A 23,327-nucleotide genomic window follows, 5' to 3' on the forward strand; every position below is an offset into this window, starting at 1 on the left:
ACTATGTTTTTAGTTGGCGGTACAAGCAGTGCTTGCTGTTTGAGGCCAGTAGGTGCTGGTGGACTTAGCGACTTAAAGTATCTCAACAATCTCACTGGAAGTATGGAAGTCAAGGTCCATAGAGGTTTAACATATGATGCAGCAGAAGCCAAGAAAGGGGGGCATCTGATCAACAAGCAAAATTTACGGGGCATAAACATATGCTGGACGCAAAAGCTTTGTGGAATGGAAAACCCCAGGTTTATTGAAGATGACAGTGAGGGTACTAATGCAGAAGCATTACTTCACGGCCTGCAACCCCACCCCAATCTAAAATTGTTTGGATTGTGGGATTATCCAGGTGTGAGGTTTCCAAGCTGGGGGAGCTCATTGATGAATCTTGAAACTTGTCTCCCGAATATTGTTGAAATTGAACTTTATGGATGTAAGAGTTTGGAGCATCTGCCATTATTGAGCCAACTTCGTTATTTGAAATCCCTTGAACTTGTTGGATTAATCAAATTGGAATACGTGGAGAGTATTTATGGAGACGAGGCACCCAAAGCATCAGTAGTGTCAAGAAAAGCAGTATCAGTAGCAGATGAGTTAGTCTTCTTTCCATCCCTTGAAAAGCTTGTTCTAGGAAATCTTCAAGAGTTGAAGGGATGGTGGAGATCATCATTGCATCTCGATGCAGACTCAGGCGACAGTGAGGCTGTACCATGTAAAAAATCATTCCCCCGATTATCTTACCTGCATATAAGGTTGTGCTGGAACCTGACAGATATCCCTCTCTGTCCAAAACTGGAAAAATTGGAGTTGAGCAGATTCAATAAAGCATTGGGTCCAATAACTAGACCAAGAAGTGCGAGGAGATGCGCTGTTGATGTAAGGTCTTCCTCTACAGAATCAAATAGGCTGTACCCTGGTGATGATTCTCCATCAGCATCAAGTACTCGACAGACGCAGCAGGAGCAACAGCAGCAGCAAATACCAGGAGGATTGAAGGAAGTTAAGATAGATAAAGCAGGGTATCTGAAATCCTTGCCCCACGAGTCTTTTCAGAGCCTTTCTCATCTGGTGGTAAGAGGTGACCATGATATGGAAAGTTTAACGGAAGAGGCAGGGGAGGTGTTCCGAAGTGACCGTCTGTCCTCTCTACACTCCCTTGTAATTTCTGACTGCTCCAAATTGAAGAGGCTATCAGGAGAGGGAGTGTGGGAGCATCTCACCGCCCTTGAGAGCCTACATCTGAAATTGCTTTCTGAGTTGGAGTTGGATGATGATTATGGAGATCTCAACACTCGAGAATGCACAACCGAGGATAGTCATGGCACTGATACTGACATTCCCTGGAAATACCTTCATCAAACTCTGCATTCCTTAGTATTATGGTACCTCCCAAAGCTGGTGAAGCTACCAAAGGGAATGAACCGCTTGACTTCCCTTCAATTCCTACAAATTACAAACTGTGACAATTTTGAAGCCCTACCATCGTGGATAGCCTGCTTCTCATGTCTCCAGTCTCTTGTAATTCGGAATTGCAAACGACTGAAATCACTGCCAGAAGAGATTTGTCACCTCAGTTCCTTACAACAACTTGATGTGCGGGGGTGTTCGCCAGTGTTAAAAGAAAGATGCCAGGAATCAACTGGTGCTGATTGGCCCAAAATCCAACACATCCCTCGCATTGATGTCTAAAGGAAAATACAAAGGTAATTATCATTCTTGCTTGTGGTTTATTTAATTTGGTCCGTTAGAAAAGAAGATTTAAGTATTGATCATTTTTCTAGATGAGCGTAGGATTCTGCAGCAACTGGGATGATAACTACTTTTTTAAGCAGACTTACGCATTATCATGCAGATGTGAGTGTCACCAGGATGACTACCTTCAAATGAGGTGTTAGCTTATGAACGTTTTGATGGCCGAAGGAGAATTGCTTCAAACAAGATCGGCAGATGTTTTCTTTGTGAAAAAATTGGTCAAGGTTGGACAAAAATGAATAAACTTCAATTCTTCATCATTGCATTAATGGGACAGGGTCTAGATATGAGAGTTAGTCTTTGGTGACCGTGCTAAAAAAACTGGGAATAAACTCTATGACGGTCTGACCTCCTATATCAGCTGTAATATTATGAACTAAAAATCGGCCTCAACCGACAAAGTTGAAGCCATATCTAATTGAATTCTTAGAGTAGTAGTTGCTGTAGATTTTTTGGTATTGATGTTTGCTAGCAAATTAAGTGATACCTCTTGCTACAAAATTACCTCTGGTATATATTTTTCCTAGACTGTAAAAACAGGGGATCTCATCTTTTGAAATTGAGCAATTGCATGTAACTTCTTATAAAGCAATTCAACTAAACATATGAAATTAAAAGAGATTCAGCATTCGTAAATCTTACCATACCATACATCTATACATATTTGTTCGTGTAACACATCAAAATTTTAAACTTCGTAATTCAAACTTTTGTATAAAATTCATCAGTGTTGCTCTCTTCATTCCATACGTATGATACGTATGGGTATGTCTGATTGAGTTATGATTTGGTGAGGTTTGCATTACATATAATGTTGGGATAGACATCCTGATCTACCTCCTTAGTTTAATTGCATTTTAATTTTAGTTAAGTGTATGTTTTATTTTCAGTTGTTAGAAGTAATTAGCTGTGTTAAAATTGATGTAATAAAATTGTAACTGTAAACCGCTGAAATGGGGAGAGCACAGCTAAAGGCAGCGGTTTCCTTAAGAACCGCTACCCATTAAATGCGCAGTAGCAGTCAGCGCAAGGCAGCATGAAGAAGCATTCAATGCGCAACGGTTTTCATGGAACCGTTACACATGAAGGGCAGCAAATGGCTGGCGACTTTTGATGTTCTCTCTTTTAGCTAGTTAGTGAATTTTAGCTAAGTAAGTTATTAAATGTAACTACTTCCTTAAGCTATATAAGGAAGTCTAGCTTGTCATTTGTACTAAGCTTATCTTGAATGAAAATTATCTATTTTGAAATCACTTTGTGTTATTTCTAAAATTAACTTGTGGACTCAAGTTACTTGAACTCGTGGACTCGAGTTTGTGAGCTTAACTTGGAGTGTTCGGAGTTAGCTTGTATTCTGGTTAGTAGAGTGAGTGTTCAACTCTAACCATACCTGTTTTGGGGTTTTTTCTGTGTCCTGCGGGAGAGTTACAATTCCGATACTGAGCTTGCTGACCGGTTGTACCTGCAAAATAACGAAACTCCGGCTGGGTGGAGTTCCGCCTCCGACGATCTAATTAGAATGCGTTCGAAGTGAATAGTGCGGAAAAGTAAAGGGTTTCTCTCTGATTTAGAGAGAATAAATGCTGTTTTGCTTTGTGTTTTTTTGTGTTTGGAATTTATGGATGTCCCATTAATGAGGTATTTTCCTCTATTTATAGGGCAGGGGAACATGCCCCTACCAATGGGGGCTTGCCACGTGTTAGCCTGGGATTGGCTCCCATTTGCCCTCTCTAGGACTGACACGTGTCAGTCTCTGATTGGACCACGTGGCTAGGGTATTTTTTACCCTAATCATTTGCCCCTCACAGATGACACGTGGCGTGCCACGTGGCATCTGTGACATGGCATGCCATGTATCTAATTTACCATATTAACTTTTGAGTTCATTTAGTTCAATACAAGTCAAAATCAAATTACATAATTGAATACAGTAGAATTCTATTTTGTGGATCCTAACTCTACTTGAGAAGCTCCTGTCGTATATAACCTAGTCAATTTAATGGAAAAATGAAAAGACCTCCATATTTAATTAAAATGTATAATAAAATCAAGTGTCAATCATAAATGAAAATTTTGTTAATTGCAACCATTTAAAATTTGTATTTTGTAAATTGCAGTCATTTAAAAAAAAATTTGCAAATTGCAGTCCAAAAGTACTAATTAATTGTAAAATGTTACCAAATTTAATTTTTTTTATCGATTTACGTGCCGAAAAATGTTCCATCAAGATTTTAGTGGTCACTTAAAAACCCGGATTGAGTTCAGAATTGACACCATAAATCAAAACATCCTATCATGTCTTCCAATTACTTGGCAAAATAGAGATCACTAAATAAATTCCTTGTTGCTCTAAAAAGTTAAAACACCAAAAATAGAATATACAGTCATCACACCATTAACCAGGATAACTCTTAGTCTTAGCCCTGCACCGTGATATGCACAGCACACACTAAAGCGAAAAAACAAATAGGGTTGTGGGTCCCGCTTGTAATAATTGAGGAAAGTGTGTCCCGTTTTTATGTCCCGTTTTACCAAACAGTGTCCCGTTATTGAATTGAGTTTGTTAATTTCTAAAATTCTAAGTTCGTCTTCCCCACTTGTACTGTAATTCCTTCTTCGTCTTCCCTACATTTTCCAAATCTTTTCTGTCAACCTGTAATTGAATTTCAGTTGTCCTGTTTGATACGAAGCTGTGGTGAATTGAGTTTGGCCTTTGGGTGATTGAATTGCATGTGTTCAGTTTAATTCAGCTGTCTTCTTCCCTATCTTCTCCTCTCCTCTTCCCTGCTGGTATGTACCTTCTTCGCCTGATCCTTAATACTCAACTTTCCTTCTTGTTTTCATGTTAATTAATAGGTCAATTTTGGGAATGTTTATATAGGGTTTGAAGGTAGATAGAGTGATCAATGGACTGGAGAGAAACTTGGGTTGGAAAAAAGTGTCTTGATTGAGTTAAATTAGATTTGGGATTTACCTCCCTTTTCTTTAGTTTGATGTAAGCTTTTGTCCTGGAGAAATAAAATTGAAGTTTAAATATTAATGAGTTGATGACTAATAGATGATAGTTGGTAGTCAAATATTAGCTAAAGTTATGTTAGTTGGAGCTTCTTTAGTAGCAACAAAGGCCTTGGCAGTAGCTGCAAAAGTGTGGTTTCACGAATGGCTTGCATTGTTTTGCTACAGATATGGTTCATAGATAGGCTAGGTTTGAGGATTTGGATGTTGACTGAGACATTGAGATTTTGGCTGGGAAATGGAGCACATGATTGTCCATATCATTGAGTTTGAGAAGTTTGAGCTCACCTTCTTTTTACCCCAATATTTATGCATGTACCTGGGCAAAGCTGGGTAGATCTAGTGCAAAAGTCCTCCTTTCTGGTTATGATTAGTGTAGAAAGAGTTGCGTATAAGTCCGATTTGACATGAACCATGTGCCTTTTTGGTCTAGGCAGGTTGATTTCACTGAGGTATGCTTTGACACACAAAAAGATGCACTGAAGCTTGAGTTGCACATATTTTTTAAACAATTATTATTTGCACCATGCTTTAATGAGATGCGCTGGTGAACAGGTGAGGGAACTTTACGTCAAATGGGGGTTTGATGCATTTGATATCGATTTTGTAGTGTCTCAACTCTATGGGTAAGTGTAAGTGACTTGGTTTTACTGTTAAATTTAATGCTCTGTCGTTCCTTGATTAAATTTCTTATTTTTTAACTTGCGTAATGTGATAATTTAGCGTTACAACTTACAAGGCATCCTGTATGTTAACCAAATTAAAGAATAGTTATGTATTGTGAAACTGATTATGGATGGGCTAAAGACTTAAAGGATTAAAGCTTTACAACGAGCATGTACTACTCTATATCAAAGTCTCAGGCCTGATTATGTGAGCGGGTTTTATCAATTCAAATCTAATGTTATCTTTGTTTAATTGGTCTATTGTGGCTTACAGTGCACCTTGTTGTTTCCACTTGCGGGATGGACCGAATCCTTATTCCATGGTCAACTGCGTCATTTGAAAGTCCTTTTATTAGAAGGTTTGAGTGAAGTGGAGTATATGGAGAGTAGTAGTATTAATAATGGAGATGATGATGAGTTGGTATTCTTTCCATCCCTTGAAAAGCTGAAGCTTGAAAACATACCAAAGTTGAAGGGATGGTGGAAGCCTTCGTCATCAGAATCAGGGGAGAATGATCGGATACCACAAGCACCAGTGCTTTCTGAGCTTTATGTATCTAAATGTCCAAATTTGACAACATTGTTTCTGGGCGCATCAATGAATCTCAAAAGTTGTCTCCCAAATCTTGTTCAAATTGAGATTCGTGATTGTAAAAGGTTGGAGCATCTTCCATTGATGAGTCAACTGCGTCACTTGAAAGTCCTTGAATTGGTTGATTTGAGTGAAGTGGAGTATGTGGAGTGTAGTAGTAGTAATAATAGTGCAGATGATGATGAGTTGGTATTCTTTCCATCCCTTGAAAGGCTGATACTTTTGGATATGCCAAAGTTGAAGGGATGGTGGAAGTCATCACCGGAATCAGAGGAGAGTGAGACACTGCAAGCACCAAACTTTCTCTTCTTGTTATAAATAGATGTCCAGAATTGACAACAGTTCCTTTGTGTCCGGGATTGAAAGAATTGGTGTTGCATGATTTTAATGAAGCGCTGGGCCCAATTATAAGGGAGACTAGTCAGCAAAAGGAGGAAGGACGACATGGAAGATTGAGGGAAGTGGACATAGATAACTTGCCATATCTTATTAATTCTCTAACAGAGACCAGAAAATGGAGGAATTGAAAACAGGAGAAGTGGGTGAGTTATTCCGAAGCGGTTGGCTGTCCTCTCTTCGCTCCCTTGCAATTGACAAATGCAATAAATTGAAGAGTATATCAGGACGAGGAGTGTGGGACCAATTCACTGCCTTGGAGAGTCTATCACTGAGATCTCTTGTTGAGTTGGAATTGGAGGATGAAGATGATGTCATCAACAACAAAAGCACAGAAGAAGGATGCATTAATAATAATAATGAAGGAAGTGACGCAGAGATGCCATGGAGATACCTTGCTCCCACTCTCCGTTCCTTGGTTTTAGATAGTCTACCAAAGGTGGTGAAGCTGCCAAGGGGGATTGGATGCTTATCATCTCTCCAATCACTGCACATTTGGAGCTGTGAAAATTTGGAAACAATGCCAGAAGAGATGCGCCACCTCACCTCCTTAACCAAACTTCATATACGGGGATGTAGCACAGAGTTAATAAATGAATGCAGGGAAAAGAATGGTGCTAACTGGTCCAATATCCAACATATCCCCAACATAGGTATGAAAGATAAAATAGGGATTATTACTATTATTATTGTTGTCTTTTCACTTTTATTTTTCCAACTTTTTTAAAGAATGGATTGCTTGCTGGCTTGCTTATCATCTCTCTAACACCTTTTAAATATTTGCTCCAGATTTAGTCTAAAATCAGCGCCCGAAGAATTCATTTACTCAATGTTCGTTTATATATAACTCCACTGGTTAAAGGTAATGTCTACCCATATTCAATTTTTGGGTTAATAGCATATGATGCCTTGTCAATTATCATGTTAGTATTACCATTTTAGTAGTTTTGGTCACGCAAACACCAAAAGTTTCACTATTTTTACTGTTGACTATTGTAATTAATACAACCATTTTTTCATGATTAATCTTCTAATAGAAGTGATAAATTGTATAGATGTATACCCTTGTACATAAAACTAGGTAGATGATTAGATCGAATTAGAATATACCTTAAAATTCAGACTATGTTAGACCAGATTTCTTATGGTCTAATATCTGAAATTTCAGATATATTTCTTATGGTCTAATAACTATGTTAGACCAGATTTCTTATGATCGATATAATGAAGCTTATGCTTGCTGGTTACCAGAATACGGATTATATTATATGTGTGGGCTTTGGCTGTCTAGTTTAATTTCACCATATATAGGTGCTTGTGTATATACGTGTTTATTTCAGATTTTGTGCAAACATAATATCAATGAATCAAGGGGGGATGGATATTACCTCATTTTTGTTAATATTGGCATTAGATTCTTATTGGCACAATCTATCTTGACAACACACATTCATACAACCCTTAATATTAACACCTTAATGAAAAGTACAAGTTGCAAGCTGATTGCTGCTGTAAGTATACTCTGCTATTTAATTTTTACATCTATACCTTTGGAAAATTGGCATGTTTTGTTTTTAATGATGGTCAACCATATTTTTCTATGAGATGTGCACATCCTATTGTTATTAACAAGGTTGATAATTAATATGTATATCACTACTGATTTTGCTAGATGATGCATACTCCTCCTGATGATATCTGCCATTTTTTCTAGTTTGATTTAGTTCATTAGTGTGCGTTGAAATTAAATGTCCTGGTCCAGTCCTGTGGCTCAATCCATGGAACTTTAATACATAGTTATATTGTTCAACCTCAAAAGTAGGTTCTGATGCTGCTTGCTTCATATATCATACTGTCATGATTTTTCTAGCTGACAGGATTCATATACTGTAGAATAGGAGTTTTGTCGAATTTCTACTAAACCAGGATTGTTGCTTAAATTGCAATTAAAGAGTAGCTTAAATGGGATGAGAGCATAACAAGGGAAGGATGATTCTTGGATACCAATCACTGGGATCTCCAGTTTGTGAGATTCGATGCTGCTAGTTCTAGCACTGCAGCTCTACCATTGATCCACTTATCTAGTATCTATTTCACATGGGCTGAAAGGTTTTAGAGCAGGGAAGGAGAAGGTAACTATCTGCACTATGAAGTAATTGAGTTGAAGCTATATTTTACGGTTTCTGCATTATGCAGCGTGTGAATGTTGTATTCCCACACTAATTCATAGTAAAAGGTAATGGCCTTGATGATTGCCAATTTATATCTGGCTAGTAAATTTCTTGTTACTCAGTAGTAAACCTTGACAAAGTTTCTTGCATCTATTGTTCTTCCATCAGTGCTATATAAAACATCTTAGGCCTTGTCATTTAGCGAACATTTCTATGTACAGAGGATCGTTATTTCTCTTTAAAACCATTTGTGGAGGGTGTATCAAAAGTAAAATATTTAAGGGTATTACGTTTAAATCATTGTTATGGATTGGAAGAGTTGCCGAGCAGGATAGGTGAATTGGTGCATCTAAGGTATCTTGACCTTTCAGACAGTATGGGTCTATGTGTATTGCCCTCCTCCATCACGAAGCTTTTTAACCTGCAAACATTGGATTTATGTGGGTGTTCGTATCTAAAAAGCTTTTTAACCTGTCCTCTCTTCGCTCCCTTGAAATTAACAAATGCGATATTTTGAAGAGTATATCAGGACGAGGAGTGTGGGACCAATTCACTGCCTTGGAGAGTCTATCATTGAGTTGTCTTGATGAGTTGGAATTGGGGGATGAAGATGATGTCATCAACAACAAAAGCACAGAAGAAGGATGCATTAATAATAATAATAATGAAGGAAGTGACGCAGAGATGCCATGGAGATACCTTGCTCCCACTCTCCGTTCCTTGAAATTAGTTTATCTCACAAAGGTGGTGAAGCTGCCAAGGGGGATTGGATGCTTATCATCTCTCCATTCCCTTAATATTAGGTTTTGTCAAAAATTGAAAAAAATGCCAAAAGAGATGCGCCACCTCACCTCCTTAGCTCAACTTGAACTAAGGGGACGTAGCACAGAGTTAATAAATGAATGCAGGAAAAAGAATGGTGCTAACTGGTCCAATATCCAACATATCCCCAACATTATCTACCAAGGTACTCCGTTTGAAAGAAGAATATGGGTTATTATTATTGTCTTTTCACTTATATTTTGCAACTACTTTAATGAATGGATTGCCTGCTTATCATTTCTCTAATACCATCTTAACCAAACTTGATATAGGTGGATCTAGCTCAGAGCTAAACAATGGTTTATGCTGCTCGATTTATTATGGTAATGTTTGCTTATATACGAGAAGGGTGCTAAATTGAAAAGGCATGTGAAAGATTTTACTTGCATTTACTTATAAAAATTTATATTAAATGTGCATGCATGTATTTTGACTGCAAATTAGTTTTACTCAATTATTATGTGCGTAATTATTTCAAAAGAATATGCATGATTTTTTGTTATTTTTTGTTCGGAATAAAATTAGAGCACATTATTTAGGATCCTTGAGAATATATCCCGGCTAAATTAGTCTAGACAAGCACATTGTATTTATTCCTTGCGTATTCAGCACAATATTAAATTCTCCGGGGTTGAAATTCCTTATCTTGAGAGGTGTTTGTTCATCTGACTGCTAAAATATTGATTTGTTAACTTGCCTTTCTTATTACAAAGAAATGATACAGGTATGTAGCCAATGTAGGGTGCTGATACATTAATGGCCATTCCACAAAGTTCTATGTTATATTTCTTATATATGTGGGTTTTCTGCTTCTCTTACTAGGTCGATGTTGTAAAGAGGGACCTTCTGAAGAGCATTAACAGTCTTTGAAGCTGCTATTGCTACGGATGAAGGAACTACCAACCGAAGCAGAAAAATGCTCAAAGTAAAATAAATCAAGTGATCTGTTTTGCTGTCTTTTTTTGGCCTTCTGAAGGTATGTAGCTGGGTTAATACTTAATAGAGAGATACTAGAAAATGGAAAACATGGAATGCAGGTTATAGTTGTTTTCTTGTTTTTTTTTTGCTCGTCTTATTTCTTTATAGGCGCTTGCTGTATGTTTCGAGCTTTTCTTCAGATTTCATGCAAATAGAATATCAATGAAGAAACCTAATATTTAGCGTGCAATGCATTAAGAAGTATCTCATCAAATTATGTTGACAGCACGAACCTTAATATTCACTCCTTGATGGAGAGTTGAAATTGCTAATTAATTGCTGCAAGTACTATGTAAATTCTGATTTAACACATTAGTATATTTCATCAGCATTGCTATAGTTCTTTTCTTTGGATCCACATTCTTAGCTTATTGATAAGTCTATTTGAAGTATTATAGTTCATTTGAACTGAATTATCGGAAGCCCTCTCTTAGGTTCATGTTTTGCTTACATGTCAGAGGCAGAGTACTGATAATACATCAGAATCTCAACATCTTTTCTTTGACTTCAGGTCTCGTGAGTTTAGTGGTGAATTCATATGGATGCTTCGATTACAGAAAACAAATGGTGCTACATGCTCTAGGTGCCAAGGTGGGATGAGTAGCAGACTTGTAGTGACTACTCGCTCAAGAGGTCGTCGTCGGAAGTCTGCTTCAAAATCAAGGTGAAATCAGGTGGCAATATTTGAAAAACAGTTACTCAGTAATTTAAACAAGATGAGAACAGGATAGTATCTGTGTTGAAGATGAGTTATGTAAGACAGATGCATGATTAGATTCATGATGTTGTTAAAAAAGTAACAAGAATTGTGTACATTATATTTAGTTAGCATTCTGGAATATAAAATTTTCGTCCATTCTTTAACCTAGATGAAAAGGTTGTGTACAATTTTACTGATGTATCCCCTTCTATCATGCTTGGTTGAACATATCCTAAAATTTAGATGTTTAAGAACACGGAGTACCATATTTGATTTGATTTTGGAAAAGTTGCCAAGGTGAAATGGTGCATTTATAATACCTTGACTTTTCGGTTATAATGATGAGCTAAGTTCTTCCCATGTCCATTACCCAACTTTATTGACCAATTTATTTGGGGTTTAAGTCAACCGTAGTCTTTCCTTACGATAAAAGATCATGAGCTATTGTTCAAGGTACTCTTATATCACAACCTGACTAAGTCACCTAGACCATCCCACCCTATCGTGCCGCCTATTACCTTCCTTCAGTCAGTTTCAAAGGTTTCTATTCAACCTATTGAGTTCTTGGATCCTTTGTACTATCCCATTCCCTCACTAATCTGCTTTTGTAGTGCTTTAAAGTTTAAACAACAAAAGTAAGTTGTGTACTTTAAATGGATACAATCCAGCACAAAAGAAGCGTATTTACATCTTGCATGTTACAAGTGTTGGAGCAACAGACATAGATTTGTTATCCCAAAGGGGCTTGAATTTGCATCTTACAGTATACAGTATATCACTTGTATGGGTCAACAGTATCTGGTTCTATACTTATGAATGGCTCCATGAGGTTCTAAATCATATCCTGGTTAATTTGCTTCCTTCATATCTAGAGGTGGCCAGTGGGCCGGTTTGGACCCAGCCAACTCTAACCCGCATGGCTAGTTGGTCACGTGGGTCCTACCCAGTTTTAACCCGGTACCAACCCAGCACAGCCCGGGTTTAGCTTGGGTTGTATCGTGGGTCCAAAATTTTCGACTGGGATTAAGTGACAGAAAATTGTAAAAGACTGAGATTATTTTTCGATGTGGATTAATTAATAGTGGTATTAGTGTGCCAACAACCAAGAGCTGGTAGTGTGTTTTTACATGTACTCCTAATGGTAAGAACAACTTTAGCCAAAAGAATAAAAAAACTTATTCATTTCAAATTTTATTTTCATAATATCAAACTTTATACAGTAATTTATTTTGATGCAAACGATGGTATATTAATTGTCATAGTTTTGCACAAAGTGAAAATAAGGAAATCTTTAAAGAACAAAAATCATTTCAAATATCTTTTTATTAAGCATATGACCAAATAAGTGAGCCTTCTTACTCTTGGATTTTTGAACCATACATTACACAATATGTATCTTTAACCTACAATATTCTACTAAATTTACAATATAGATGTGTAATTTCCATTTTCCAAGCATACGGACAAATTGAATCCATGTCATCTAAGTAAATCTAAGACAATGTCATCTAAGTAAATCTAAGACAAGTCCAAGAAACCATCAAACCAAACGATTTATCAGCAGTAATTCACAGATTTTGTTGAATGGCAGAATTATTACTCAATTAGTAATTCTAATATCCCAATACATATGAATATTACCACATTCAGACAAATGCAGCAAGAAAAATCAAATACCCTTCTAACTTTCTAAGAGTTCTAACATCAAATCATATTGTTCGCCTGTTAGAAACTGCCTGACCTAGCTGAGGCAACCAACAACACGTAGCAAGAATGCAACGATATTTTTCTGGGTTTTCTTCACTAAGACAACTAAATACTAACCAGTTTGATAAACTTATACAAGCTACAACACAAACTCAACCTTCAAAGTGGAGACTTGAAAAGGCAATTTGACAGTAATAAACTGGTAAACAAACTAACAGATTAGATTCCGCTCACATACTAGTTCCTAAGTTAAAGCGAGATTCAATAAAGAACAACTTCAGAATCAGCAACAAGCATAGACTACATCATGATGTGAGAAAATACCAAGGGCATGCAAGACACACTTTTGCACCTCAAATAAATACTCTTGCTTTTGGCCGTACACAACTAAATCTGTATAAAATAAAGATGTGCTCAAAATCAAACAGCTCTACTGGCACTCTGGCAGTCGGGAAAACCTCGAGCCAGGAACAGCTACATGATGGTCAAAACAAACAACAGTTCTATCTTAGATAGCCCGACCCAAACCCAACTACAGGCCACCAACAGCCACCAAAAAGCTTTTCAGCAAAGCTACGACCAAGCAACACGAAAATCTCAAACTACAGGCAGAACTCCGCAACTGCTTGACAGCTACAATCATGAGCCATGAGCTATACAATTAAGCAACAGCAAGACAATAGTCAAAAACTAATAAACAATAGGCTGTTTAGTTGGAAGAAGCATTATGAGCATTATGAAAACAGGTACAAACCATTGGAAGAAGCAGGACCAACAGCACAGCTACACACCCATTCATCTCATTGAATCTTGTTTTCTTATGCTATGACCAATATAATTCATTAAGAACGGAATTTTCAAAATCAGCAAAATTGAAAACACAGGATCACATATGTAAACAAGTGACTGATCTGTAAATCTCACCAACTAGCAGGATTTTATAACAATAAGGTCAAGTTGCAACAGCACCAGTCTTTCCCTCATAAAGGCCCATAGACCATATAAAACAGCAATCAGAAAGTATCAGCTCGGCAGCCGGTATGTTGATTGTCGCTATCAACATAAAGAATTGCAGCATCCATCAAACAATCACAAACGCCATCAGCGTCACCAACATCACATCATTCATCTTATCAAACTTCCACAATTCTTCTCAATCTCAGCTAAAAGATCACATGTGATAACATTTAGTCAAAATCATACAATTCATAATGTTTGACAAGAAGCATGAAAATCCAGGACACATAATGACCATAAAACAGATGGTGATGAAAGACAAATCACATCTACGTTTTCAAATAGCTAGCACAGACTCAACATTTACCATCAGAAAGATCCAAAAGTATATTGAAGCAAACCCACAGCGCAGGGTGCAAATACATCATAGCCATAAACGTTTCCAGTTTTCCACTCCTATCCAAAAGCCTAACTCAATACTCCAAGCTACGGATGCACAAAATCATTCTACATCATCAAGTGACCTCTAGAGTTGTTCATCTGCAACAAATCACTGCTCCAGTTTTCAGCTGAGTTCACGCCTGCCAATTCCAAGACACCACCTAATAAGATATTTGGACCTCAAGTGGGAGAACTTAGATAAGCTCAATAACTTAGCTCAACTGATTTTTGCGGAGAAGGGCTCAAGAGCCTCCAGCTCCATTATGTGGAGAAACAGCCTGTGGAGATGCCGAACGGCAAGGGACTGCTGCACGTTCATCAGGGCTGTGCTTCACTGGACTACGACTCCTTGAACGAGATGGACTACGAGGTGAAGCACTTCGCCGTGGTGAAATATTTCTACTTGGACTCCAACTTCGACTTGGAGAGGCACTGAACAAGTCAACAAAATTTGTACTTAGATGACAGCAGCATGTGTGAATAAGTTATACAGAAATGAGAGGTAGCAAGTCTAGCAACCTTTCAGCTGATATGCTTCGATAGCATCTGTCATCATCATAGCGGTCTCGTCCCCGACTTCTATATTTTTCAGGAGTGTAACTGCGACTCCTACTTCGGCGACGATAATCTCTGTCCCTTCCACGATACCTGTCACGATCATACCTGTCCAAGCTTCTACTACGACTTCTTCTGGAATATGCCCTATCTCTATCGTAATCATCTCGGTACCTAAAGACAACATCGGTGGCAATCATGTATTGGTGACAATTATTTAATTACCATGCAAATGCTGATAACAGTATTTGCAAATACAAACAACAAAAAAAAGTGACAGCAAAACAATGCTCTGGCAACAACTGAGAAATGTATCCAACATGGAAATAATGAAGCTAAAGTATGTCTAATAGGGTGACAGAGTGCTTCAAGTAAGCAAGGATCAGCTGCCCAAATGGTGTCCAGGTGCTTTAATATGAACACCTCTTCAAATTTAGATAAATTTTGAGCACAAAGTAAACATCAGATATGCATGTGTTCCAATTTGTGAGCTTCTTCCATGGAATCGTGGATTACATATAACTTCACATGATAAATCCTAAAAGGTGGCCAATAACAAAACAGGAAAACCATACCTCCGCCTTGGACTTCGGACCTTGGAAATAGACTCAACGATCCTTCCTTTTTGACTGAAATACAACATCAATAAACCATTATTTTATTAAAATAAAAATGAAAATCAGAGAAGGAAAGGACAGTCAAGCCACAGAGAGCACAAAGCCAAAATCAAATTGAACAAGCTACAGTAGCTAGGAGACCAATCTATTTGCATGCCAATCAATATTAAGATCTCAAAAATTCAAATGGTAAATAAATAAAAGACAACATAATACAAAAGAAATATACAAAAAAGGAATACACAAGCAGCAAACAACACGAATAACCATCATGTGGCTTTGGCTTATACAACAAAATTGAAAAAAAAAAAAAAAAAAAAAGCTGGCCAAATACATCTCTGCCACTAAATGTCAAAATAAAATATGTGTGTGTTTGGAGAGGAGGGAGGTAATTGAGCTTGGTTAAATGTATCTTCACAAGTAGTTTAGGACACAAAAGCTTTTGAACCCTCGTTCATCTAGAACTCACAACACCCTCCCCCAAATCAATTAATGTAATTATCAAAGATCAGAACATTAAGCAAAGCAAAGATAAATATTGAATTATGTCAAAACTTCCCTAAAATGCAGGTTCTATGTCCCCCCATTCAATGCATGCCTGAAAATTAATCTTACTTGGATTAAGCAAGGACCTTGATCACATTCCATTTAATTTGCATTCTAATGGCATTCACAGCGTTAGGTTCATTAAAATTCTTACAAATTTTCCAAGAGATTTACATTTTAACAAATACTATTTCAGAGGATGCGTCCAATAGAAGCAGATATCAGAATATACCAATGTTAGACAGGAATCTTTTTCATTACATTCATCATTAAATCATTTTCATCATCAATTGTCATGTTCATTGCTTACCTGCTCACTCTTTATCCTCTAGAAAACCACTCAAACCTAATTTTTCTGGCATATAACTTCAATATTACTTTACCTTAATCATTTTTCACTCCATATCATCTTATAAATCGAAACTGACATCTTGCTCAAGTTCTGTACCTTCTGGTATTGAATACAAAGAGAGGGATCATCAGCATTAAGACATTTTATAGGTCTTTGATGAAGGGTGTAGGAGAGTTTTAATAGGTCCGACCAAAGGCAAAGATACATCCTCTGTGGAAGAAACCCACCTGAATGCTTATACTGTCTTAAGTCATTCTAGTGCATGTCAATCTTACACAAAACACATTACAGCTTTCGAAAATGAACCTAGCCTCATTTATTATACGCTAGGAAGCACCCAAAACCAAATATAAGCTAGACATATACACATATACTACAATATGTATAAGCCTGTTGATTACAAATAACTAATACTTCGCACACATATACGAGTATTATTTTAGTACAAAAAACACACAACTGGCGGAAAAAAAATAATAGGCCAAAAACCACAATATATTACACAATGAACACCCAAACATCTTAGCAATTCGAGACACGTTAAAATAACAGTAAAACTTACATTTTCTCTGCATTTGGACCATATTTTGCGAATTGGACAGCTATTTCTCTACCATCCACAACCCTTCCTACGAGAAAACCATGGATAAAATCAACAACATTACTCCCCAATTATCAAATTACACAATTCTAATATACAATTCAATTTACTATACTTCGTACAACAATGTAGCAAGAAAAGGCAAATACCATCTAGCCTATCCACAGCCTTCTGAGCTTCATCAGCATACTTGTATCGAACAAAGGCGAAACCACGGGATTCTCCAGTCCTAATATCATCCATTAATTCAATAATGAAAGATGAAGAAACAAATTAACTAATTAATCAATCAACCAAGGAAGAAAATCCTCACACCTTCGATCACGAGGAATAAAGATGTCGACAACCTTGCCATACTTATCAAACAACGGAAACAAATCATCGGGTGTAGTTCCTGCTCCAATCAAAATCAACAATATTAACAAATCCTCAAAACAAAAAGAACGAAAAAAATTGTTCTATTTCAATAAATTCTCAATAAAAAATTGCTTTACATCAACAAATTCTAAAGAAAAATGTCTAAATTCAACAAATTAATCAAAAAAGTAAAAAAAATAGGTTTTCAAAAAAAAAAAAAAGGGAGATAGAAGAACTTACGGAAAGTGATGTTGAGGACGAGAAGAGAGTAAGTATCGGCGATATCAGGAGGACCAGTTCTTCCGAAGTGAGACATCGTTTAATCTCTCTTCTTTCAGGTTGAAGATTATATGAAATTGGGGAATTAGGGATTTTCAGATTTTGGTATTCTGATGATTTAAGGGATTGTTTTGTTACGTAAATTGGTCACTCTTTGTAGAACATTCTTGAAGAACCTCAGGTTCTTCTTAGGTTTATTGGGTGGACTTTATTTGGGTTTTTCTGAGTACCTAAAATACCCCCAGGACGAGATAACTTCGTATTAAAGTCCAGGACAATATTGTCCATCACAATTTCCAAGTAGTGTTGGCCTATTGGGTGGAGTATTTGGGTTAACCATCAGCCATCAGTCTCTGGCTCAATGGTATCAAAGTCCGATGATCAGTCAATTAGTCCTTCCGTTCTTATTTGTAGGTTTTGAAAAATTTGCATGTTAACTGAATAAAAACAAAATATTATTTTGTTCAAAAAAATAAAAAAAATATCCTAATATTGATTAGGAAATATATCAGCTATGAGCTTTTTTTTTTGTCAACTTACAGATTCAGGGCTTGTTTAGTTCACCTTAATTTTACTGATGTGATTATCTGATTTGACCAAACATTAACCTTAAGTATATGATAATCTATTAGTAAAAAATATATCAAGTGGTGTCATGTTAAATTCGTAATAATGTGTATTTTATTAATATGTAATTTTCATAATTTTTTTCATTACGAAATTAAAGATATTTAGCAATAAAAATTTGCACATAAAACGATGATTTTATCTAAACTTATTTTTTCTGATATAATCTGAACTTAAATTAGTAAAAATAAGTTGAACTAAATAAGGCCTTACAATAGGAGTATTTCAGATTACTTCTCCCTTTCTTAGCTAGTTCACCATTCCAAGTAGTGCAAATATGTCCATGAAATCGACTAGTTTTCAATTTCAGCCAAGTTTTATACTCCCTTCTTTATCTTTTCTTCTTTCATTCTTTTTTTTTTTTTTTTTTGCTGGTGTAAACAACACAAAGACATACTACGGAGTATTCAATATTCAACCCCGCACTCCCTAAAATAAAATCATCAATCAAGTCCATTACACGAGAATTCTCATACAAATAGGGGGGGAAACAAAGAAACAAACAATTCAGAGAAATTCCATAAGCAACTTATCTTCCAAATGTAAATTATTACAAAGATCAAACTGTAGAAGAGCACCTGTATAATAATTAAGGAAAAAAAAAGGGGGTCAACAAACAACAGTACATCTGAGTTTAAACTAGCTTGTAGCTTTCCCAGCAACCCGCTGGGCAATCCATCCCAATCCATCATACAACCCATCACCGGTAAGGGCAGAACAAGCTTGGATATGCCAATCGTGATTCTTTATGCTGTGGAGGGATAGAGCATCCGTAATCTCTGCAGGAGTCATAGCATCCTTCAGATCCTGTTTATTGGCAAAGACCAGCACAACAGCTTGTTGTAGATCCTCGTTAGGAAGCAATCTGAAGAGCTCATCTTTCATAATTGAAATCCTGGCCCTATCCGTGCTATCTATAACAACAATGACAGCATGTGTTCCTCGATAATATGTGGTCCATGATGTCCTCAGTCTATCCTGCCCACCTAGATCCCAAACCTCGAATCGAATATTTTTGTAGACAAGCTCTTCAACATTGCTACCCACCGTAGGGTGTGTTGAAACCACATCTCCTAAATGCAATTTATAAAGGGTGGTTGTCTTTCCAGCATTATCAAGACCAACGATCACTATCTTATATTCCTTAGCTGGGAATAACATAAACCAAAATCTTGACATAAAAGCCCCCATTACCAACCTGTATTATATAAATTCACTACATCAGAAACAACATCATTTGCTAAAATACAACTGATTGAAGAAAAATAATTATCTTAAAGCGCAACCAAATTTCAAAACATAAAACATAACAGAACCTCTAAACTAATGAACCTTGGAACTAATTAACTACCACTTCCAGCGACATCAGTAAGCATGATGTCTATACCAGAGGGTTAATGAAATTCACCATGTAGCCAATATTTCAAAAACACGAACAGCAGAGGTTTGATACATACGAGTGCCATGACTTCATAACCCAAGGTCTTGGCCCCAATTTCATATATGACTATATGTTTACATAATCTTAGTAAACTCCTTAATTAAAAGGTAAATTGCACAAGCAATATCAAAGTTCTTAATTTACTTGAGAATTTGTTATGTGGTTCTAGCTAGGGAGAGCAGCAATACTGAGGAATGGTGGCCTGATGGGATAGTGGACCCCAACATCAAGACAGCTAAATCTCTTTCTACTTTCTTGCTAGGTAGGACTAGGGCTCCTCTTTGATGCCTATCTCAGGCCCACAAGGCCACATTACAAAGAGGGATGTGAGGACTCCATAGCAAAAGTTCTGAATAGGCAATAGCCAGACCTACTAAGGACCTTATGGTTGGAGGTGTCCCTAAGAAGATTGCATTTAGACAAATAGACAGAGCTTGCAGCTGAAGCAGGAGGAAGTTATTGCTCAATGAGCTAAGCCAGTGACAGAGCTAAATGTTGAAGTATATCGAATTAACACTGAAAATTACAGCAACCAGCCTTAGACTCTGTAGTCCTACCAAGGTGAGTCCTCTAATTCAATGGAGATGATCTAGAGAGATCGGTAATGCTAATCCAAACAGTTCCTTTCCTTTACAATACTGGAGAATTGGAGATGATCACAGATTCACAGGTGCAGCTAGAACCTACAAAAACTTCCAAATCCCTACAATGGCACCAGACCCTGTCAAACACTGATCCAAATCTCCAATTGCCTTAACCTGGAGAAACCATAGGACAGAGTGGCAGACACCCCCTTGGTGTCTAGTCAACTAGCACAAAGAAGATAGCAGTTCGCACAGCAATACTATTTTTCGAAACTTATACTTCGTATAAAATTAAGGCAGTGCATGAGGATGATTTAATAGCCAGAATTGAAATTAAAAAGACAGTTTCCATGGCTTAAAGTAATTAGTTAAAATAAAAATTCAAGTTTACAACAATATCAAGATGTAAAAAACCAGTTATTGAGCACGGTAAACTTCCCCAGACCCTTATATTTTTTGAGCGGGTTGAATGAAATATCATATGTCCCCCATCATAGTGTTCAACCCAAAACCACTATATGAGGCTTACATCTTCACAAAGCTGCATGAACTCATGAAGCCACTATAAAACTCCTTTGTTAGAGCCAATCCACCAGCAGAACTCTTTGAACTCCAGATCACCACATTTACAGTGTGTTTGGTTAGCAATTATGGAGAGTAAGGTGAGGGAAGAAAAGGGAGGAAGGAGATTGGGGGGGTATGGTGGTATGCTTGAATTTTCTACTAATCTTTCTAATGGAGGATGGATTTGATTCATTAAAAAAGGGAAGTAAAATGCATTCCTCCAATAAATCCACATCCAAATAAAGTAAAATAGATCCTAGATTTTCTCCCCCATCCATCCCTCCGAATTCCTTCAATTTAAACACATTGTAACTACACACAAGAGTCATTTTGGCGAGATTCATAAAATTCAAACCTTCTAAAGGTTCACACTCCATTTAATCAACCCACATCTACAAAATCTTCATGGTCACACTGATCACCTCAAAATAAATGAGGAAAAGGCTCAATAGGATACACGACTGGATGACAAAAAAGGTCCTAGCAAAATGGCAGCCATATGAATCAGAAACACTACTTAAAAGGAGTGGGGGTGAACTTTCACGCAAGTTTTCTTTCTTAAAAGCAAGATTAAGACATGGCAGTAATAGTAGATTCATTTTGGTGATCTAAAGTAAAGATTACTCCCCTAACTCTCACCGCACGCAAGGGGGGTGGGGGGTGGGACTATTGGACTAATTGTAGGCTAATCTGTTCAGTAAGTTGGATTTGAGGTCACTTAAACCAGATAAAAATGAAATGATGACATTCAGAAAGCTGTATTAGTGCACAATATAGTTTATCGGTAAAAAAGCCAATAGTGCAACTAGAAAATATATGAATATATGAATACAAATTACCCTTCATGTAGTATTCAGAGACTGACTGCCTTCAACCTAAGACAATAAAAGCCATTCAATATTGGCCATTACCTAAGTTCCTCAGCAATCAGTTTATGATGACAAGGAAAGTTCTGCTTCGAAACCCCTTCAACGTATCATAGTTCAAAACTTGCATTTATTCGATTTCACGTGTCATGGCGATTGTATTCTCAAAGCCTAAAATCATGATACCAAGACATACTAACTACGGCTGTAATATTCATGCCTTAATTGATGATGTAAACATAATTGTTGGATCTGCCAACACGAAACAAGAGATCAATGTATGCAGCCAGACTGCCGGGACACGACAACAGCCACAAGGGTCATCAAGCATTGTCTATCGTACATGATACACCAACTATTACTTGAATACTGTAATACTTGCAACAATTGAGGAATAATTTTTTGATCACGCAATAAAACAGAAATACGGGGTAATAATCATATCAAGAGCATCAAAGGGTAAATGACGGAATCACATAAATTGAAATTTCCAAGTTGACAATGATGATAGAAACAAACCTAGAATCACTCCAACTTTGAATTAGGGTTAGCTGGTTAATCGACCACCAAATTGCCCGTATCTGAAAATTCAACCAAAAACCAAAAAAACACCCAAAAAAATTATACTACCGATCTGAAACCAAACCACAAATTTAATTCAAATTGATCCAAAATTTGATCATATAATATCAAGATTAACAGTTTAAAAACTAACAATTATCATAGTAAATAAATAATTGATGGTGGAATAAAATTAAACACTTACATCGTTGAGGTTGTTGCCCAGAAACCAAATACAGATAATTGTAGATTACCCGTGAGAGAAAAATCGAACGAAAAAGATCGAAAATTCTGAGTGAATTACAGGAGTAATGGCGCTGTATAAAGATATGAAGAGGAAAGAGATAATGGGAGTGTTGAAGGAGAAGTTCTTTTAGAACAATATTAATAAGAATTAATCCACAATTCTTTACTACTTTCTTGCATTAACCTCGACTTTGGATTAATTTTAGGGGTCGTTTGGTTTGCTGGAATAGGGAAAGGGAATGGGAATGATTTCCTTTGTTAGTGTTTGTTTTCACAATTTTGTCATTCCCATTCCCCCTTTTATTTTGGGTTTATCCAAAAGTCTTCTAGACTCATTCCTCAACCCCCCTACCTTTCCCATTCCATTCCCCAACCACCACCATACCCCATCAGCTTTTTGCTGCTCGCCGGAACTTGTTGTTGCTCGCCGGAACTTGCTTCACCTTGCCGGATGTTCGCCGGCCTTCCCTAGACCCTCGCCGCCCTTCGCCGCCCTTCCTCCCACTCGGAAAACCTTCCCCCGACCCTCGTGTAACCCTAAAAAACCCTCCCCTCCACCGGAACAACCAGCCACACCTCACCAGGTCGAAGGAGGGGCAGCGAACAACCGTCGGAATTCCGCACAAACCATCGGTGTTGCTGGGGAAGTTCAATAGTTACGTTTTGGTCAGGTTTCGGTCGGGATTTCTAAGGTCGAGGACGAGAAGGGTTCCGTTGTGGATTTCTGTTCGACAGACCTCACCAGGTCGGGGGAGGGGCGGCGAAGGTCGGAAGAGTGGCGGCTGGTTCCGGTGTGGTGTTAGTCAAGCGGTGTGGTGGCTGGAGAAGGTGGAAACTAATGAAGGAAGGGGTGCAATGGTTGTGCTGTGGTGGTTCTATGGTGGTTTTTCCATTCCCTCAAATCCTTCCAAGTTCATTCCCCACCCCCCCCCCAAGGTATTTCC

General features: G+C 37.3%; 4 protein-coding genes across 7 annotated transcripts; 2 read left to right on the forward strand and 2 right to left on the reverse strand.

The window, feature by feature from the left end:
* The first annotated feature begins 3 nt into the window (after nt 1-3).
* LOC110718945 (putative disease resistance protein RGA3) lies at nt 4-1,680 on the forward strand. The gene has a single exon (XM_021897882.1). The coding sequence runs from the start codon at nt 4-6 to the stop codon at nt 1,678-1,680; it is 1,677 nt and encodes a 558-aa protein (XP_021753574.1).
* Nucleotides 1,681-4,242: 2,562 nt separating this feature from the next.
* LOC110718946 (disease resistance protein RGA2-like) lies at nt 4,243-11,333 on the forward strand. The gene is made up of 7 exons (XM_021897883.1): nt 4,243-4,533; nt 5,314-5,384; nt 5,698-7,064; nt 8,497-8,543; nt 8,785-9,549; nt 9,677-10,380; nt 10,894-11,333. The coding sequence occupies exons 3-5, from the start codon at nt 6,530-6,532 to the stop codon at nt 9,097-9,099; spliced, it is 897 nt and encodes a 298-aa protein (XP_021753575.1). The 5' UTR covers nt 4,243-4,533; nt 5,314-5,384; nt 5,698-6,529; the 3' UTR covers nt 9,100-9,549; nt 9,677-10,380; nt 10,894-11,333.
* Nucleotides 11,334-12,979: 1,646 nt separating this feature from the next.
* LOC110718619 (serine/arginine-rich splicing factor SC35-like) lies at nt 12,980-17,668 on the reverse strand. Of its 3 annotated transcripts, XR_002510934.1 has the most exons (11): nt 17,456-17,668; nt 17,174-17,252; nt 17,008-17,087; nt 16,820-16,886; nt 15,318-15,371; nt 14,707-14,916; nt 14,410-14,619; nt 14,114-14,327; nt 13,714-13,952; nt 13,544-13,612; nt 12,980-13,442 (listed from the first exon to the last, which is right to left on the reverse strand). XR_002510934.1 is itself a non-coding variant. In XM_021897497.1 (7 exons), the coding sequence occupies exons 1-7, from the start codon at nt 17,529-17,531 to the stop codon at nt 14,430-14,432; spliced, it is 756 nt and encodes a 251-aa protein (XP_021753189.1). In that variant the 5' UTR covers nt 17,532-17,668; the 3' UTR covers nt 13,968-14,429. The 3 variants fall into 3 exon arrangements, 1 of the variants encoding a protein (XP_021753189.1); XR_002510933.1 differs by having other exon boundaries at nt 14,114-14,619; XM_021897497.1 differs by lacking the exons at nt 12,980-13,442; nt 13,544-13,612; nt 13,714-13,952 and having other exon boundaries at nt 13,968-14,619.
* An 847-nt stretch (nt 17,669-18,515) lies between these two features.
* On the reverse strand, nt 18,516-22,580 carry LOC110718620 (ADP-ribosylation factor-like protein 5). 2 transcript variants are annotated; one of them, XM_021897499.1, is made up of 4 exons: nt 22,343-22,580; nt 22,096-22,157; nt 21,622-21,828; nt 18,516-19,319 (listed from the first exon to the last, which is right to left on the reverse strand). In XM_021897499.1, exon 4 carries the CDS (start codon nt 19,310-19,312, stop codon nt 18,761-18,763), a length of 552 nt encoding a protein of 183 aa, XP_021753191.1. In that variant the 5' UTR covers nt 19,313-19,319; nt 21,622-21,828; nt 22,096-22,157; nt 22,343-22,580; the 3' UTR covers nt 18,516-18,760. The 2 variants fall into 2 exon arrangements, with proteins under 2 accessions (XP_021753191.1, XP_021753190.1); XM_021897498.1 differs by lacking the exon at nt 21,622-21,828 and having other exon boundaries at nt 22,343-22,574.
* Nucleotides 22,581-23,327: the final 747 nt, after the last annotated feature.

This window comes from Chenopodium quinoa, unplaced genomic scaffold (genome assembly GCF_001683475.1).
Source record: "Chenopodium quinoa cultivar QQ74 unplaced genomic scaffold, ASM168347v1, whole genome shotgun sequence".
In the NCBI taxonomy this organism is placed as follows: domain Eukaryota; kingdom Viridiplantae; phylum Streptophyta; class Magnoliopsida; order Caryophyllales; family Amaranthaceae; genus Chenopodium; species Chenopodium quinoa.

Bases quoted from the DNA above. Each gene is read 5' to 3' on its own strand.
- LOC110718620 (XM_021897499.1), bottom strand. From the start codon at position 19,312: ATGGGGGCTTTTATGTCAAGATTTTGGTTTATGTTATTCCCAGCTAAG.
- LOC110718946 (XM_021897883.1), top strand. From the start codon at position 6,530: ATGGAGGAATTGAAAACAGGAGAAGTGGGTGAGTTATTCCGAAGCGGT. The intron at 7,065-8,496 runs GTATGAAAGATA...CCACTTATCTAG, and splicing joins CCAACATATCCCCAACATAG to TATCTATTTCACATGGGCTG. The intron at 8,544-8,784 runs GTAACTATCTGC...CTTGTCATTTAG, and splicing joins TTAGAGCAGGGAAGGAGAAG to CGAACATTTCTATGTACAGA.
- LOC110718619 (XM_021897497.1), bottom strand. From the start codon at position 17,531: ATGTCTCACTTCGGAAGAACTGGTCCTCCTGATATCGCCGATACTTAC. The intron at 17,088-17,173 runs GTGTGAGGATTT...GGATGATATTAG, and splicing joins TTTATTCCTCGTGATCGAAG to GACTGGAGAATCCCGTGGTT. The intron at 14,917-15,317 runs GTATGGTTTTCC...TGTTGTCTTTAG, and splicing joins GTCCGAAGTCCAAGGCGGAG to GTACCGAGATGATTACGATA.
- LOC110718945 (XM_021897882.1), top strand. From the start codon at position 4: ATGTTTTTAGTTGGCGGTACAAGCAGTGCTTGCTGTTTGAGGCCAGTA.